Raw genomic sequence first — 19,627 nt, 5'->3', positions numbered from 1 at the left:
AATCTGAGCCGTGTTTTTACTGCAGCGTAGTTCTCGTGGTTATTTATCTCCTGATAGTACATAGGGGGTGTATTTCACGCAGACTGTCCTCAGCAGCAGTGTTTTACTGTAAGTGGGTCAGCTTCCTTGCTGGCAGCCAGACAGCGTCCTTGGACCAACAACAGTTACACTCACTGGATCGGTTCCACTCCGGACCTTCTGTCCAGTTCAGCATTATATAATGTCAGACGGCTCGAAATAACCGGGATGTCATCTGTGCTCAGTCACTTACAAAGGAATGTTTGTCCTTTTGAGGAATTTGGCCACAGTTATTCTCTATGGACGTAACAATTATTTTATCACAAAGCAAAAAAAAAAGCAACAAAAAAAAAGCTGCAAGGTTGAATCGGAAGTGAAGGAGCTTTCATTAAACGGGTCGAACTGAGCTAAAGCGCCGTCCGATTAGAGAACAGACGAGGTTTCTGTGTTTGCATTTTTCTTATTTCACATTTCAAATTCAAATCCTAGGTTTTTAACTGACCTCATGGTCTATCAGGAGACATATTCAATAATAATAATAATGAAAATAATAACATAATTTCTGTTTTTATCCATTTAGGTGATGTAGAAATCGGCCTGACAGAGAGAAACGGGGGTCTAGAAGTGGAAGTTGTCCAAGCCAGAGGACTCACCATGAAACCGGGTTCAAAAGGACCTCCAGGTATGTTAGCACGAGTCCTGGATCAGACAAATCTAACCTGCTTTCCCCCAAGGATTTACAGGACACGTATTAGAAGCTCAGTCGAGTGTGTTTTACATTAACTAAAGTGCTTGACTTTTACTTCTACCTTATTTAGGACAAGGACGATTCTGCACAAATAAATCAAAAGCCGGCACGCCGCCCCAGCTGTGCACGCAGCAGCCTGCAGGGCAGGCTGAAAGGGGGGAAACAATTTTTCACAGTTTAGGGAGTGTGCACACAGAGCAGGCAGAGCTAAATGCGCTAAGCAGGAACAGAATGACTCACAGAGGCTTTTCACCCAAGAGACTTCCCAAGAGCTTCGTGTGCAACTTAGGCACCAAACTTTCTGCTCCTGATAGTTGTGTGTGCTGTTTTACTTTAGTAGGCAGTGTTATATGGTTATTTTAATCTGTATGAGCACTTCTTTTGATTACACAAACCCTTTATGCTCTTTCCTCTTCTTACATTTCAAACCTGATTCCGAATTTCTGATATTACAACAGTTATTGTCCAGTAAACATCTAAAAAGAAAGAAATCAGTTAATTTTCCAATTTATTTCTACCTTACCCCCTACTTGAAAATATTTTGAATTTAGTATGTTTTACTAGCATCACTGATGTATAAGCAATTTTTTTAAATTTGTAATATTTTTGCAAAAATTTTCAGAATTTGTTCTACCCCTAATCTTTCAGTTTGTTCATGTATTATTATTTTGGCTAAATCATACTCTTTCTATGTACCCTTCCAAAAAAACTAAACAAAAAAACAGCTTAGGATTGTCCCTTTTTCCCCTTTTTGAGTCACTAAAATTTTTCAGAATTTCCTTGAGGGACAACAACATGGATTACATCCAGTCCCGTATTATGAACAAACTAGTTGTAAATAATTACACTTGTTAAAGTTCATACATTGTCTGCAAATTGTCTCCAAAAAACAAACAACACAGTTATTGCTCAAATTTTACTTTTCTGTTTACTCCTGTTTCAGCGGCATACATCAAAGTTTATCTCCTGGAGAACGGGGTCTGTGTGGCCAAGAAAAAGACCAAAGCGGTGAGGAAGTCTCTGGATCCTCTCTACAATCAGGTCCTGGTCTTTTCTGAAAGTCCACAGGGGAAAGTGGTGCAGGTAAGAAACAACAGCAAGACATAAGAGCAAAAGAGAGGAGCATAAGTACAGGTGATGGCTATATAATTCGAGTATCATTTAAAAGTATTTATTTTTTCAGTAATTCCATTCAAAAAGTTAAACTCGGATATTATATTCATTCATTACACACAGACTGATGTATTTCATGTGTTTATTTATTTTAATTTAGATGATTATAACTGACAACTAATGAAAACCACAAATTCAGTATCTTAGAAAATCGGTCGTCTTTTGGACAACTGTCCAGTCAGCAGTCTTCATATGATTGTATCGCCTACAGAACTAGACTGAGAGACAATTTAAAGGCATTTGCAGGTGTTTTGAGTTAATTAGCTGATTAACAAGGCACCGGGTGTCTTTTCATTAGTTGTCAGTTATATTCATCAAAATTAAAAGAAATAAACACTTGAAATATATTGTGCATAATTAATTAATATAACATTCAAGTTTGACTTGTTAAATGGAATTACTGAAAAAAAATCAACTATTTCATGATATTCTAATTATATGACCAGCACGTGTATATCTAACTAACTTAAAAACAACATATGGAATTGGAACATCTCACTCTAAATGAAAACATGGAAATATGAATTGAAGTTTAACTTTTATTTTAATCACTATAAACAAAACTACCAGATTTTTTTTTAGAATCTAAGAATCCAACATGCAATACTCTTGATTGTGTCAGGATGCTGATATTTAATAGTTAACACTTCACTAGAAGCAAATCAAAGAGGAACATTAAATGTTTAGTTTTTCCACGTATTGTTACAAAGGTCACGGTGAAATAGAAAAAGAGAATATGACATAACCTTTTTTTTTTTAGAACACATATTAATGACCACTGCATTTATTCCATTTAATTAAAAAAAATGTTAAGATATTCATACAAAAACATATGCCTCATTCATTACTGTCACAAAATATATTAAGTAAAACACCACATCTGCCTATTCCATCTATTTTCAGAGCAAGGAAACCTACAAATCTTGATAGGACCGATATAGAAAAACTTTATTTGGCCATTTCAGTGTTTTTCAAAGTAGATGAGTCATTTTAAAACCCTTTTCCTACTGAATGAGAGCGTTTGGTGGCAGGCCTTCACGCGTTCCTCATTCCTGCTGTTCAGCGTCAGAGGGAACGGCAGTCATTGTCTGCATTCCTGGCGGAGCTCAGTTTAAGTTAGGCAGGGAAAGAAATTAATGCTATGCTCAAAGTTTCAGGAAATTATGCTTCCACTAATTCCTCTGACATTTAAATAAATTTGAGTGCACCACTCCTAACGTCGCATGCTCAGACAAAGCAGCAGAAGTAAACCTCTCATGATAAACACGAACCAATAGTTTAACAGTTTGAACTTGTTTTTGAGGCAGGTTCAAACTACTGCTGCTTTCTTCTTGGATGTCAATTTCCTGATGCACGGACATCCGGGTTTCATGCTCCACACAGAACGTCGTAACACTTTTTTTTTTTTTTTTTTACAATTTAACATTATTTTTTGCGTGACAAAAGCCCAAACTCATGCAAAAAAGCAACATCATGTGATTCCAAAATTACTGCATTTTAATGCCAAAACTCAGCATTCCACAAACTTCCAACTGTTTATCTTAATTTACTACAGTCCTACACTGTTTAATAAAATGTTTTTACTGAAAATCTTTGGCAGCTGTGGTTACCAGAATGTTTCAGTAGAAAATGCAGTAAAAATGTGAGCTAGGTTACAGAACCACCCGTATATTATACACGATAAAACCGTGGGCTGCTTGTTATCTTTACATTTTTAAATGAAGCCTAGGCGGAAATTCAACTAAAGAAACTGAATTGCTTACATTCATCCAATAAGAGGCTTATCCGCCTCCGACGCAAGCCAATCGGCTTTGAACCACACCTCCACGAAGCCCAATCAGCATCCAGAGTTCATCTTAAAGGGTCTTCAAATCCACGCCTCAGCCTGCTACCCAGCCAAAGAGCAAGCAGTGGTTGTGCAATATCTGATTTTGACTCAGATGTACCCTGATTGAACCCAACACCACCCCCTTCTCCACCATCGTAGCCAAGCTCTGTCTGGCTTCCTATGGTGCTCCTTCAACCTCGTCCCTATCAGAGTGTAATTCCTCCCGGACTCTTACAGATTCCCTGTCACATCTCAATCGGTCCGGCAGAAGACCGCCATGTTGAGCCTGGTTCTGCCAGAGGTTTCTTCCCAAAGGGGAGTTTGTCCTCTCCACTGTCGCCTCATGCTTGCTCATCATGGACAGGTTCATGCAAACCTGTGTTTATCCAAGCTGGACATCTATCTTTCTGGGTCCCTGAGTCTACTGGACCTCACCGATACAGCTCAAGCAGATCGTCTCGCCAACCAGCGTCTATGGACTGAATCAACTTCGTCTATCTCCACTCCACCACCAGTTTCAGGCCTGGGGGAAACGTCTCTATTCTCATACACCTGCTTATACATATTAAAGTATAATTCAGCGCTAATGTTTCCTGCCAAGGTCTGAGTGTCAAATTCTTGAAATAATTGTATCAATAAAATTCTTCTAATTGTCTTTTTCTTTCCGTGTGAGTTTTTGAGATTGAAATGCATATTTAACAGCTATTTCTTTAGGATTTTTTGTGCCACTAGTGGCCCTTTTTCATTGAATGTAGGCTGACTGGAGGGAGGGTGGGGGGTTCAATTCTGCTGGCTGGAATTGAACCTGGGTCTGGTGAGCAAAGGACTGAGGCCTTCATAAACCCTCTGCCCTACCAGCATGCCCTAATTATTACCTTACATAGATTATGATTATGACAGAGCCATGACTACATTAGTAGCAGAAAAAAATCCTAAAAAAATAAAATTATTACTAGTATTCTACAGTTTTATCATGTAAAATATACAGGTAGTTCTGTAAACTGCTTTACATTTTTACTGTATTTTTCACTGAAGCATTCTGGTAACCACAGCTGCCAAAGTTTCTCAGTAAAAACAACAGATTTGATTTTTTACCGTATATTGAAGGTATGCTGCCTTAAAAGGCTCAGGATGTGTGAAGGTAACGCAGAGACGAACCGTAAAGCAAGAACTTGTATTTCTTCCCAAAAATATTGCGACCTGAGGAGCCGCTGGGTTCTGTGAGCTGATCTTTTTCCCCCTTAATTTGTTAAACAGGTTTAAAAAAAAAACAGAAAATAAAAGACAGGCTCAAACAGACACACAGGATATGTCTGCACTTCAGCTTTTCCTCCTTTGCTCATTTTTATCTGCAGATTTCTTAATCTTTTCTCGTTTTTTTTTTTTCCTGTCATTGTTATGTTTTATTTCCATCCAACGCTGATCGTATTTTCCGGTGACATTTCTTTCTTTCTCATTCCATTATCCATTTACTTTCATGTTGTATCATATCTCCCTGCTCGTTAAGCGCATATCCGTGAGAACACGGGGTTTTACCCTGAGTGTCTGTGTCGGGCTTGCTCAGTAACAAGGCGAGGGAATCAGTGATGTGTTCGACGGAGAGGCCTGCAGCTCTGCCTCCAGCTGCTCTCCCGCTCCTGTCGCTCGGTAATTAGCCGCTAAACGCCTCCCTCTTAATTATCTGCTGTCTGTGCCACTGTCCTCCGAGTTTCATCAAACTCATTCACACCGGATAATGAAAATCGCTGAAATCAGCAGCACTTTTCAATTTGTCATTTCCCAATTTGGCAAATCGCAGATCTGCTTAAGACTACATGGAGAATCCGTTTAAAAAAGCTGCTTTAATTGCCTCTGTGACAGAAGCAGTTTTATTTGTCAGTTCTGATGATAATAATAATAATAAAAAAAAAAAACGTGTGTAGCAAACTAGCATGCTGTAATTTTAGCATTTAGAAAAGTGGTTGAAACAAATTTCTAAAAGTTTAGAAGGTCTTCTCACAGATTTGCTCACCAAATATAATTCCTGGACCCGATGAGAGCCTTCTTTACCTTTTTTCCTTCCCAAAGCTGTCGGAGTCTCACACACTCCAGAGGATATATCAGAAAAAAAATAATACCTTTTAAAAATGCAACTTCTTCCATCACAACGGCTTAGGCTGGTAGCTCGAGTAAATGCATGTGGTTCTGCAGTCCATCTTTTCTATTTCACACTCTCTGTGACTGCAGGAACGTTCGTCCAAGCTTAACAACAGGAGAACCATTCCTCACAGTTCTGAACCCTGAGTCTCAATGGAAATCAGTCGCAGACACTTGGTATTCTGTGATGCAGGGAGACACAGGACCTCCACACGAGAAGACGCACGCGGTGATAGATATTGATTATTTTGTCCGCCGCCTGACAAGCGCTGTGGCTGTCTGAGTTGAGCCCAGATGTTATCAGGATGTCGGGGGACGGAGGACACCAAATGCACAAATAAGCACTGCTCAGCCTGCCTTGGAATAAGAAAAGAAATGTTCTGGGGGTATGCTTATACGCTTGCATGTCTATCTACAGTACTTGGGTTTTATTTTGATGCATACGATCGTCTAACTGGGCGTCCCGTGTCTCTGTGCGGAAGCAGCACAAACCCTAGTTTGTGAGTTTGCTTCCAGAATCTCATTCACCACACAATGAGGAGACGTGTAGCTTGTGCCGATCTGTAACGTGTATGCCGATTTGCATTTTTGTGCTAATACATAAGGGCGAATCTTTTAAAAGTTAAGCAAAATGCAGTATTTTAAAAGTGGGAAGTAAAGCTATAAAACTGACACAAGATAAATGCAGTTTATTTACTATATACTTCACATAAACCGTCAATCTCAGCTGTACCTAACCTGTTGTGAGAAAGATGAAGGCCTCCTCCCCCAAAACATTTCCTACATGCAAATAAAATAAATACAATTCCAAATATATATATATATATATATATATATATATATATATATATATATATATATATATATATATATATATATATATATAATATCCATGGAATGAATAAATGATTATAACTATGTAACAATAAGTAACAAAATAATCCAAATACACAATGAACACAACGATTTAGACAAAATAAAGAGTATATAAAAAATAAAATCATAAGCGAATGTTTAAATTTACAAAAATCTTCATTCCTTTGTGTTCCTTGGCTTGCTGGATGATGACGAATTTTGCAGCAACTCTTTATAATTGACCTGTCAGCTTTTTCAAGCCATCTATTTGACAAATTATCATCATTTGAGAAACTGTGACTGCATTTTACAATACTTTATTTTCTGTAAAAAAAAAAAAATCTTAGTTTGGCTCACAAAAGATATATAATACATACCGTACATCTAACTGTAGCATTACTATATTTTTAGTTTTTTATTTTCAACTTACAAAATGTTTACAGATGTATTGTTGGTTCTTCTGACCGCAGCAGCAAACCTTATGGTGCATGACAACATCCAGTAATTCATGTCCCCGTTTATCTCCTCCGTCTTCAGGTGATTGTTTGGGGAAATTATGGACGAATGGACCGCAAAAGCTTCATGGGCGTAGCGCGAATCCTGCTGGAGGAGCTGGACCTCAGCACGATGGTGATTGGCTGGTACAAGCTGTTCCCTACCTCCTCAATGGTGGATCCAACGATGGCGCCACTCATCCGCCACTCGTCTCAGATGTCGCTGGAGAGCACCATCGGACCATGTTGTGAGAGATCCTAAGGCTTGTGTAAAAAAAACAAAAAAAAACTGCAACGTTTCATGTTGCTGCTCGGATTTATTATTATTTTTTTTTTGAGCCCCGTAGCTCTGCGCCTGGGTCAGCCCGACGGTACTTCACCTGGACCGGGAGCGAGCCGGGATTGGCTCTCAAAAGAACTTTTACAAGTCTATCCACGCTCGGGAAAGAAGCAGAACTGATAAATGACTGTGCTGACCAGCTGGTTATCCTGCGTTCATTTGAAATGTATAATAGTTTTGAAACCGTATCAGATTGTTACCCGTGACTCATGGGAAACCACATTTCTTCTGTTGTTGTAACCGACCCTCCCTCAGACTCAAAGGGAAATTCCACTCTCTTCAGATCTCTTTGATGGGGGGTGAGGGAAACAAAAACCTCATTAACGAGGACACTTCAAAGCCGAGCTTGGCTGCCGACATTGATCGCGTCCTATCGGGACACTGCCGGCTCGGTTTTGCTCCGGCTTCCCGCCTTCTTCGCAGCCTACATTCAACTCTCATTCCCAGGGCTGCTTGTTGTCTTTCTACGTCCTCATTAGTGACTGGATGACTCAAGAGTAAAATCTATCTATTCGCCCAACTGAAGTAAAAGTCATTCCGATGCTGGTTCCTATCAATAGACGTGTATGCAACAGGACTGAAAAAAAAACTAAGATCTAAGTCATTTGTTGTGACATACCAAGTGATACTGGGTTCAAACATGCAACATGAGCTGTTTTCTTTTCTTTTTCCTGTTTCTTGTTCGTTTTGTGTGTTCCACATTGGTCGCTTATTGTTCCACTCCTTGGCTAACACTTATGTGAGTGATCTAGGCGTGGCTGGAAGCTGTTGCAGCTTCTGAAAGGATCCAGATCTTAACCTAAAGTTAGGAATCCTGAGCGATGCTGCATGTTTCTGTGCACGCAGTTTGTTCATATCATGGCATTTAGCTGCAATTCCATATCCTAACTGGGTCCTCTGTGGACCTATGCGATAGGGCTTAATTGTTCTCAATCCCCAAAAACGGTTTGCAACGTACTGATGTTTGTCAGTTTCACTGATTATTAGCTCACAGGTCATTTGAAGTGCTTTTTGGACTGCGGATGAAGAGAAATACACATCCCTGCTGGTTGCAAGAAAAAGGGACTTCGTTGTAGATCCTTGTTTTTTTTTAAAAAGTCACTCAATAATAAATTATTCTAATTAGGGTTTCTTTGCCTATGCAGTCAACGGAAATTGTAACAAAGACATAAGCCCCATTAACACTAACCTTTTTTAACCGTGCTGAGACCAGTCCGAGCTCGTTAACTGAGATAACTATCGAGTGTAAATGAAACTCAAACTGAACTGAACCGTGCCAGACACAACCGAACCACACTAAATCTAGACCAGTTTGATAGTTGGTCTCGGCCCGGTTTTTCCCTGGTTCGGTTCTCTGATAACAAAGAGCCCATGAGCAGACCGCGTCATCTCCTTACAGTCAGGTGACATTTCAGACATTCATAAACATACTAGCTTCCCTACCGTGCCAGATGATTTCCAGTGATGATTCTGCTTAGCAGTGTGATGAACCTCAACGTCTGTCATTGTTTCTTGCATCTGTAAGCCCTGATTAGACGTTCGTTTGTCTTATCCACGTCCCAAAAGCCGACTCTGTCAGGTAAATTTACCAAAGGTTGCCTTCTTCACCTGACTCTCCACAAACAACGAAATATCGCATTTATAACCAAACATAACTTCCTGAATTTATGCCATTTTTATTTACTTGTTTCCCTCCTTCAATCCTAGAGAGCAGCAGTACCGTAGATCGTCACTAGGAGGCGAGGAACCGTCCTAGCGTGACCTGTAAATGGTCGGGAGAACCAAGCTCGGCGTGGTTAACTTATCCAAGCTCGGTCCGAACTCGGCATGGATCGGTCAAAAAAGGGTAGTGTAAATGGGGCTATAATCATTGTGATTTACAACAACAACAAAAAAAATCATTGAAATGTGTCTTTTTTGTAAATGATCAATTATCAAATCTTTCCTGCCGCAAAAATTGAAAATCGCTAATGAGAACACTCTTACATCTGATTTAAATTAGAATAATGCGTGCAATCAATTCTATTAGATTATGATTTAAATTCAAAGCAGCAAATGTTCAATGCATGGCATTAGCACATTTATATCTTGTTGAGGCCTTACAGAGAGCAAAATGCACCCAGCAGGAAACAGCCAGGTGTAAACTGGCTCTAAAAATACCAAGTGTTCGCTCTTTATTTCTAATTTCTGCTCTGCTTTGGATTTTTCGTGGTCACCTTCCTTGTGCAGGTCACACTGAATGCAGCGGTCAGCGTTATTGAGAGGCATATGAAAAAGAATAAATAATTAAAAGTTAAATCTTGGTTGCTGTAAAGAGCCAACAGCTACCTTTGCCCCCTGGTTCAGCTGCAGGCTGATCTTTAACTAGATTTCTAACATTCCTCTCGTCTTTTTTTTTTTTTAAAGCTTTGGTTAATAACAGTTTCTGTTGTGCCAATTTCTACCATCACGTGTCTTCTTCCTCTTCCTGAGTTACCTGATGGCACGTGCCATTGTGAGGGGACAGGAGAAATACCCCCCCACCCCCACCCCCACCCGCACCATCTAACAGCAGCATTCAGGCTGTGCAGAGAAGCGTCCCTTTCATTCTAAATTAGAGCCCTGATCCACTGAAAGCCAAGCCACCTGGTGATTAGCCATGCTTGGTCTGAAAACCAGAGGGGAGGAAGAGGAGAGTGAGAAAGAGAGCCTGAAATGTTCTTTGCACCAACCAAACAAAGGATCTGTCTGGAATGACGTCAGGTGTTGCAGACTTCAAAAGAGGACAGAGGAATAGGATGAGCGTAAAGGGAACACAATGTGCACACTGTAGAGACGCGTTATTAGAGAGCAAAAACCGTTCATCTGGGCACTTTAAGACCCTTAATGTCTTTTTCTATGTACCACGGTTTGTGTCTTCTGGTGTTAGCCGACGTAAATCCGTCTTGACTTTTGTCGCTTGATGTTAAAACACAGCGGAGGAAGGTAACGATGTCCTTGGTAGTTTATTTTTTTTTCTAAGACTGTAGCATTAGCTGGTAGCATCTGCATGACAGATTGAAAACTTCTATCACTTAGCACACAACTCCAGAACATTTAGCATGAGCTATACGCTACACAGAGGGGTCAGAAGGAGGACCTAAAAAAAATAAAAAAGAATTTGCTTTGATTTGAGGACCATCTCTACGTAGCAACGTTATTCCGTTTCCTCAGTAAGACGTTTATTTCCGTTTATTTCCGTTGCTTTCTGTTTAATAAGAAACAGAAGAAAGAATGACCGACACATCAAGCCCATCGCTGCTTTTTGTTAGGTAGCGACAAAATAGCTCAATAAAATCTGTTTAGTTCCTGTAGTCTACAGATAAAAACCTCTGATACAAATTCGTGTTTTCTTTGTTGACACTTTGCAAAAGAGGCGTCTGCTTTGCCAGTAGCATTGTTGCAGGGATATTAGAGCAGTTTCCAGGCAAATTGGTTGCCTTCTGTAAAGCAATAAAGCATCCAGTTTTGTGGGTGTTCACACACGACATAAACATACGAAACCAATGATTTTAGTTTCTGACGACGAGCCATGTTCGGTTCTGCAGTGGCCTGTATGTGCTTTACAGCTACGCGGACCGTTTAACATATTTGGCACAAAATCAGCTTTGTGGTTAAATTTAATCACAACCAGGCAGTTTTGTTGAGATCGTTTGCATATTTACCAGTTTATTTATTTACACGTCCTGGGTAAGACACAAAGAGACTTATCCGTTGGCCAGAAATCATCGTCAGCTCTGATGGGTGGACTCCTTTAAGCCGAATAAGGCTTGGCCAAAGTTTCCATGTCTGTCCTGAAGAAACCGACTGACTTCAGGCCAAAAGCAGATTGTAGCTCTGCGTTAGAAACGAAAAGTGCTGCTTTATGAGCTGTGATTACGAATCTGGAGGTGCTAGTAGTGAGACAGATGTGAAGACAAACGTCGAAAGAAAAGAAGCATATCAGAAACATATTAATCCAGAGAGCGGCTGTTAAAGGAGCTCTTTTTCCTCATCTGCCGGCTGGTTTTTTTTCTGCTTGATCTGGGGAAGTTAGATGGAAATCATGCATTGATGCATCGAGATAATAGCTCAGCAAAACCAAATTTTAACCACGGCCCACCGTCGGGCTCGTCGAGCGTGCACTGCTCTCCTCTTTTACTCGGCTCACCGCTGGGCGAAAGTGTTGAGGCATGAGCAACAAAAAAATGACTGTTTTCAGAGCGCAGGGCCGTGATTGCTGTTTGTGATTTTTAAGCCCCTTTAGTGAGCCCGCAGATTGGATAAGCCCCCGCTGCACGGTGAAAGCCACAACACTGATAGTCTTTGCAGGATTGCGTGAAAGGTCTCCTCAGGCTTCCCGTCATCAGTGATCGAGCTTGAAAAACTTCCAGCGGTTTTGAGAATACAAAAACGCTTGTAAAACGAGGCCGCTGTGGTCTATTATCATAGAGGTGGCAGCTAATATCACCATTTTTAAGACTTAACTACAGCAGATATGCAGGTAGAATCTTACCCAACTGCAAACGTTTATTTTATTTTTTTTTGTCTTGCAACATATTCATTGGAGAGGAGCATCTGGTGTCAACATTCTAAGCTGAACTGTCAGATGTTTATTAGGCTATTCATACATTATTCTTAATAGCAAGAATAACTGATGGATGGAAATAAGCAAAAATGAAGGAGCCAATAGGTTTTACTGTTAAGGGCTGTTGCTGTTTTTTTTTTTTTAAAGTAAAGCTCTATGAATCTAACATAAACATTTATGTCCACATGAAATAACTTCTAACTATGACCCAAGAAATTTGCTTGTTTTGTAGTGCCAAAAGTTCAATATACTTGTAAGGACTAATATCCCAAATTGTCAGCAATGGAAGAGAAACAACACATCCCAAAATCTCACATTGCATTACTGGTCTGTAGGTTTAGAAAGGTAAAAGCCTAAGTGAGCGTTAGGCTTGTAAAGGCGCTGTGTGTCCATGTCGCTTACTCTAACTAACATGCATTCATTGGGCATTAAGTTAAAAAGGTTGTCGAGTTTAACCTGTTTAAGAAGAAACTATATTAGCTCCTGTAAAACTCCATTTGATGGCATGTATTGTGTGGCATGTATGGGGCAAATAGTTTTTATTTTGCCGGATATTTTTCTGTACTGATAATGAAAGGAAGATAATGTGCATCACTATCACTGACAGAATCAGAGCCACTGTTTGTTACGCTTAGTTTCTTTTTGTCCAAAGCTGCTTAGTCTGCCACTTTAAGGTTTATTTGAGATGTTTTGTCACTTTAAAGTCTAATGGATGAGCTACCGAAATGCAAATGTTACTGTTGACATCGTTCTCACTCAAACTTGTAAGTTTATAGCTTCCCTTTGATTCGTTTGATGTCATTTGAATGTTAAAATGTATGCTTTTATCAATTATAATGTAAGTAGAGGCCTTAAAGCACATGATCCACATTTTCGTCAGGGCTAAGGACAAGGAATTGTTATGTTATGTTATCGTATTTAAGCAAAGCAAAAACAACAAGAAAAAACGTTTTACTGTCACCATATTAACCCATAACCAATAGTACAGAATTTCTAAAGGTTTATTTTTGTGTGTTTTAAACAAACCTCACACTATAATAGCTCCCTCTCATTGGTTTGAGCCTAGATAAACTGCAGATACTTCTTTTAGGTTGCATTTCTGCAAAACATAGTCGTTCTTCCAGTTGTTGAAAATACACGAAAAATATATCGTGTGATTAGTTAAAAAATTTAACTAACCGCAAAAAAAACAACAAATCTGACAAATTGGTCTTATCCTTTCCAGTTAAGATCTCATGTTTTTATGTGATACTATTAATTATCAGCATTTTCAGTTGCAACAGATGTTACATCCACATTAGTGTTTTCAGAATACCAATGAACTACAGAGAAACAGAAGTGTCAAAATGACTTATTGTTTCGCACTCAAATTATAAATCTTATGTATTTTGGGACCAATAAACATGTAATTATTCTAATTGGTTAAATTAGCTTTTTTACCTTTCTCTAATTCATTTGTATTGGCAAATATATTCATTGAATGACAATCACTGGCCTACTATTAATATATAATAATAATATTGTCATATTTGGTCTATAGTAGGACCCAAATGGGGACAGAACCAGAGGCGGATAGGTGACACAGGCCTAAGACACACAAAGACGTCTTACAAAAGAATTAAGATAAACCGTGAACTGAAATAAATAAATCCAATAACACAAAACACAAACTAAAAAATCAAAAACAAAAAAAAACCTAAACATGCAAGCATGAACTGATATGTCTAAACTAATAAAAAAAAAATTATACAAATGAACCATAAGAAAATACTGAGAGCAAAAGAAATCAAACTCCTGGAGAGTGCAACAAATGTTTGATACATAAACTGGAAAGTTTAGTTTTAATTGACCATTTACTTGCAGTAACTAAAACACTCAGATTTGTCGAGGCGACAGTTTCGTGCATATCTTCAGGACACTTGCTGGAAATGTGCCTGTTTTTGCAGAAAGCGCGCCTAAAAAAGTGGATATGCTTTAAAGTCCAATGGCTATTTCTCACAACAATGACGTTTCTCGCCGGGCAACAAGAATTTTACTTTTTAACAGCGACAGCGCGTCATTTTCAAAGATCGTAGACGTGACGGAGTGGGAGGATAAAAGGGTCGATGCAGCACCTTTGTGGCTGTTGCAGAACTTTGGCTGGTGGATCCCCAAAGCAGGAGATTTCCTCTCCTCTGCTGTGGTGCAGTCGCAGCGATTATTAAAGTTCTCCGCCCCCCCCCCCCCTCAAGATACTCACTGTCTTCTCTAAGCAATACTCATAAAAAAACATCCCCCCACACATGCCATCTGGAGGAGCCTCCCGTCTGATGTGTCCCACTTTAGCCTCAGTGAAAACATTTCCAGGCTGCGCGACACCAGCGAGAATCAAAGTGCAATCGTCTTTCATCTCGGCGTTCTGGTTTCAGTCGTATTTTCTGCCCGGGCCGGCAACTGGCGCCGGCATCTTTGTGATTCCAAATGTCCTCTATTGCTCTTACGATACAAAGCCATATGATTTCCATTCACCGCCTTAAATTCTCATCTCAAGAATGATTTCAATTCCCAAACACATTTTCCTTCCGCTCCATATGTACACTACTGGAAGGAGGTGTTTTTGGTGTTGGAGGTTGTGATGCTTTCTTTTTTTTTTTTCTTTTTTTTTTCTTCTGTTGCCAAGAGCACATGTGAGCAACTGTGAAAGCAAAGTTGATTATGAATCTGTTTTGCTCTGCAGCGATCTCAAACTCAGATCCTGGCTTGCCACTTTTAGGCGTGTCGCCTCCGTCGAATGGCTAAAGCGTGCGTCCTGCAGCTTCTTTACGGAGCTCAGCTAAATTGACTAATATTTCGGGGTCAGATGTGCTGAAGCAGAGGCTCGTCTAGAAGTTTCAGGACGCCGGGCCTTGAGGAGCAGAGTTTAAGAGCGCTGGTCAGGAGCATTTACCCAGGGATAATTAGCCAAGTCTGTGTTTCTGTTTCAAGGCTCACCTTCACCGCTTTAGACTGTCTGTCTGTAGATTTTCTCTCGTCACTGGAAAAGAAAACCATCGCTCTACATCAGAGCAAAATAAGATTTCCATTTGAGAAAAAAAAAAAAACTGTCTTCTACTATTTTTGAATTTTTTTTATTTAAGCTTCACTTGCATAAAACCCGGTGTTAGCCAAGCTCTAAGCAGCAGAAGCATGTGTGCGTTGCTTTTATTTATTGCTCATGTTTCGGGGACCTTGAAGACTTATTTAATATATCAGGGGGGGGGGGGGGGGGGGGAGAGAAAAGCAACGATGTAACTTTAGTTTTTATCACGGCATTTTAGACTTCGGCTATGTTTGCAGATTATTTGACAAACCCGTTCTGTTGTTGAGTAAATGCACAATTTGGTGTAGCCTACTGTTATTCTATTTCAGCTGTCAATAAAAATAGTTTAACTTCATCCCTTATGTGGTGTCGGATCTGTGATGCTGATGCAACGTTGAATGCAACAGAGAGCAGATTTTTTTTCTAAAGGTAAAAAAAAAAACAAAATGTCAGAAATGTAATTCTGGTCTGTCAGAAACTTCACCCTGCCTTTGTGTCTCTCCTCCCCTCATTCCATCAGTGCCTCTCCCTCCCTTCAGCTGCCTTTGTGGCAGATGTTTGGACTCCCTGGTGGCCAAACCGATCAGCTTGTATTAAACTCTCTCTCTCTCTCTCTCTCTTTGTCGCTCGTCACGTACGCGCAGAGCAGCAGCGTGACAGGAAGCCAGGTCGCGCTTACAGGCCCGCTAACGCACGCGAGCAAATGGCTGGAGCTGAAGGAACATGCGCAGACGGACGGAGGGACAGAGGACACGCTCGCGCCGGATGTTCAAGTGCAAGCGTGACTTGCATGCGCAAACCGCAGAGAGATGCATTTGCAGCGGCGAAATTGGACTAAGCAGCAGGAGGCCCGTCTAATGGAGCAAAGGCAAATTGAGACATAAATCATCTCCTCCACTAGGGAATTTACATCTCCAAACAGCACCATATAGCGCCGTTATTATCTGGCTGCAGATCAGAAGGAGCTCTGCTTCGACGTCGAGGCTCTTCTGCCTCACTTCGTCATACCTTCGGCTTCATCGGCGTCTCGTTTTCTTGCAGCTTGCTGTGATTTGTGGATATACTTTCACATTGAAAAATAAGCTTTATTTAATGTAAGGCGGGGGTTTGACCCATTTCCCTGAAAGTCTTTCGTCTTAAAATTCCTCTTAGGCTCAGCACAACGTCCCCTCATTCATTTTCCTTTTGCATCTTATGCTTCTTCCTCCTCTGTCTGGATTTTTTCTCTTTTACTTCTTGTATTTCCTACTTTTACCAAATACAATCATTTTTACCATGTCCTCCTTTCCAACTCCTCTGCCTTTTTAACATTTAGCCCATATAACTTATTGCTGAAGTCACCAACACATGTATATTTCCTAGAAATACCATTTTGTAGAAGCAGACTCAGAGGATGTTACTTTGCTCCCTGCCTGTCCTCTCCTATTTTTCTTTAACCTTTTCTCCCTTTTAGCATTTTGTCATCTGTTTCTCTCCTCTTTTCCCTCTTCTACCTTCCCCGTTTCTGTGTCCATTTAACATAAAATCGTCCCAGCATAAAATCTAATAAAGCTTCTTGCATACATAATTCAAGCAGCAGTGGCGGTTCTAGACCAAGTTTACCAGGGGGGCCAAGGTGGGGCCAGTGTTTTTTCATAGGGACACATAAAATAATGAAATAATAAAGCAGGGCAATATTTATTTGCTTGATAATATTAAGTGAGCCACTTGTGCCTCTGGAACTGCAGGTTTCAGAACCCTGATCTAGCCGATGAAAACGGTGATCACAGCTCAATATGGCTGAAGATAAAGGTGAAACATCTTGATTTTAAAATCCTTGTTAGAGTGAAACTGTAAAGGTAAAAAAAATAAAATCGGTACAAGTGACAAATCAGGTATGGTTTCTTCGCCAGTGCATATAATCGTAAGAAGTGTATTTAATATTATGTCTTTAGTACAGGGACCAGGACCAGTTCTACAGGGGCATTGGCCCCTGTTGGCCCCTGTCTAGATCCGCCCCTGTCAAGCGGAGCACTATGGTGAAAGCAGTAAGGCTCCACTTATGAAAGTTAAATCTGTTGGGCTCTTTTTGGCATTAAGACAGCAATTCTTAATACTACAATGCCAGACAGGACACACACACACACACACACACACAAAAATAAAAATAAATAAATAACAATAATATTAATAATAATAATACCAAAATGGTCATATGAAATACTAACATGTTGCAGTGCGTTTTATTTTTCTCCAGTTCTTGTTTTCAAGGCATGCTGTCGTTAAAGTTTTAGATGATTGCCTGCTCCTACACGCCTAATTCAAGTGGATGGCTCATTATTTGACCTTTGTGAAATTGCTTAAACATTGTTGAAATAATAACAGATTTTGCAATCAGTTAAGTAGTAAAAGAGAACTATCTAAAATATGCTGGACAGCATGGCAGAGGAGTAACACTGGAAAACAACGGTGGACAGACACGAATGCAGAACTCTGGGACCAGGGCGAGGCGGGTTGACCTTTGTGTTAACCATATACCAGGTTCTATAAACCATGGGGACGTTTCCTTCCTGCTTTGACAACCAATGATTTAAATAAATGTTTAATTATTCAGTCATGGTACCAAGTAAGGAAATGTGTCTAATTGACTGTGATAAATGCTTCTTTTTTTTTTTTTTTTGGCTGATCAGAATTCCTAATCTGTATGAGAGCCATATATACAGTATATAATACAATAATAGAAAATTGTTTACAATAAAAAAGTAATTATCCATGAAATTTTAACATTTCTGTGATTATTTATCACAAATACTACACAGAGAAATAATCAGATTTCTAACAGCTCGGTCCACGGATGAAACCGGTTTATAGGCAACACTTTACATGTGTGAAATATTATTCATGCTCGAATGGAAGTTTGCGATAGTCCGGCGACCTGTCTGGGCGTATCCTGCCACTCGCCCATGTACCACTGGAGATAGAACCCAACGCCCTGCACAGATCAGCCGGTATGGAAAATGGATGTACAGATGGAAGGACTGTGGGAAGGGACAAAATTGCAACTTGTGGGCATTAAATGGTAATACGTGTCTGCAAAAGGATAAATTGACCCCGAGCCCTGAAGAGCACACAGAAATAAAAATATTTACAGCATATTTACTTGTGAAATAACTAAAAACATGCTTTTGACGTTAGTTATTTCTGTGTTCAATGTTTTCAGTGTTGTTCTCTGACAGTTTAAAGAAAAAGATGCTGATCTGTCATCCTGGGGTGGAGTCTGGTTCTCTGCTGTCGTCTTTTATCGTCCTTTAAAACTGAAACTTTCTTTGACGTGGATTTATATGAACATAATCTCCATCTTGGTTATTACTCAGCTGTACATAAGGGGACTGACAGGTCTCCTCCTCACCAGTTTAACACATCAACTTGTGGCAGTAATTCTCACTTACCTTACCTTGTCTGGGTGTACTTTATGCCTCTGATCAATAAATGCTGTTTAAAACAGAGACTTTCATTTCAACTTTGCACATAGAGTAAATTCCCATGGAGCACCGTGATTCGATGAGCAAATCTGTTTAAAATATTTGTTACAATTGTACTACTTGATCTTTCAAAATGGGTAAAAAAAAAAAAAAAAACTGTCTCTGCCTTAGTGATTAGATGGTTTATATTCCAGTTTTAAAGCCAGTAGCTAGATTCTCTGACCTTTCATGGCTAAGTGTCCTTGGGCTTAACTTTGGCCAGAAAATGGCCACTAATATTCTGTAGATGAATCAAGACTTAAAGCTTTATACATCATGAATGAGGTGCATACATATTTAATTTTTACATCAATATAAAAAAAACTACAGGGAGGTAAGACCTTCAAGATTTACATTTTTTGTTCTGGCCAATTCAGACAACATCTTAAAAAAATAGCAAACACATATGAGGAACATGAGTGATGTTAACAATTATATAATTGCTGCAAGAGTGTGTCTAAAACAAAACAAAAAGCCAGGTAAAGTTTAATTGAGGAAAATTCAGATGTTTGTGATGTAAATATGCTACTATCTATTTTTGATGGTAATTTGTGCTGCAAAAGAAAAAGCAGCAAACGTGCAAGGTTTTGCCTTTGACTTGACCTCCAAGTCGTACAGGGGATTTTAGTAATGTAGTGAGAAAAGTGATGAGCCAGAGAGTTTTCCATCAGCGTCTAGACTGACAGCTATAAATCCACAGGGGTTCAAGACAGTTTCTCTGCAGGAACAGCCACCAGTTAGCGCTTCTGTCATGAACTTCTAGGAAATGGCCTTAAGAGCCTTTTCTTTATTATTTATTTAATATGAGCAAATGAAAACTTGGGAGCAGTATAGTAGTACTTAAACAATATTTTAGGTCTAAATCCATCCATTCATGCATATCTTATTCTCG

The 19,627-nt window shown here is 39.6% G+C and overlaps 1 protein-coding gene across 1 annotated transcript in view; it reads left to right on the top strand.

Annotated features, from left to right (window-relative positions):
* The window catches only part of rims4 (regulating synaptic membrane exocytosis 4), a 47,689-nt gene extending 39,007 nt beyond the window's left edge, over positions 1 to 8,682 (top strand). The window contains exons 4-6 of the mRNA XM_012869528.3: positions 599 to 700; positions 1,710 to 1,849; positions 7,296 to 8,682. Coding sequence (XP_012724982.1) covers positions 599 to 700; positions 1,710 to 1,849; positions 7,296 to 7,514 — 461 coding nt within the window. The 3' untranslated portion in view covers positions 7,515 to 8,682. The remainder of the gene's footprint in view (positions 1 to 598; positions 701 to 1,709; positions 1,850 to 7,295) is intronic.
* Positions 8,683 to 19,627: the final 10,945 nt, after the last annotated feature.

The sequence above is a fragment of the Fundulus heteroclitus genome, chromosome 20 (genome assembly GCF_011125445.2).
Source record: "Fundulus heteroclitus isolate FHET01 chromosome 20, MU-UCD_Fhet_4.1, whole genome shotgun sequence".
Taxonomy (NCBI): Eukaryota; Metazoa; Chordata; class Actinopteri; order Cyprinodontiformes; family Fundulidae; genus Fundulus; species Fundulus heteroclitus.
This window is presented reverse-complemented; position numbering and strand designations above follow the sequence as displayed.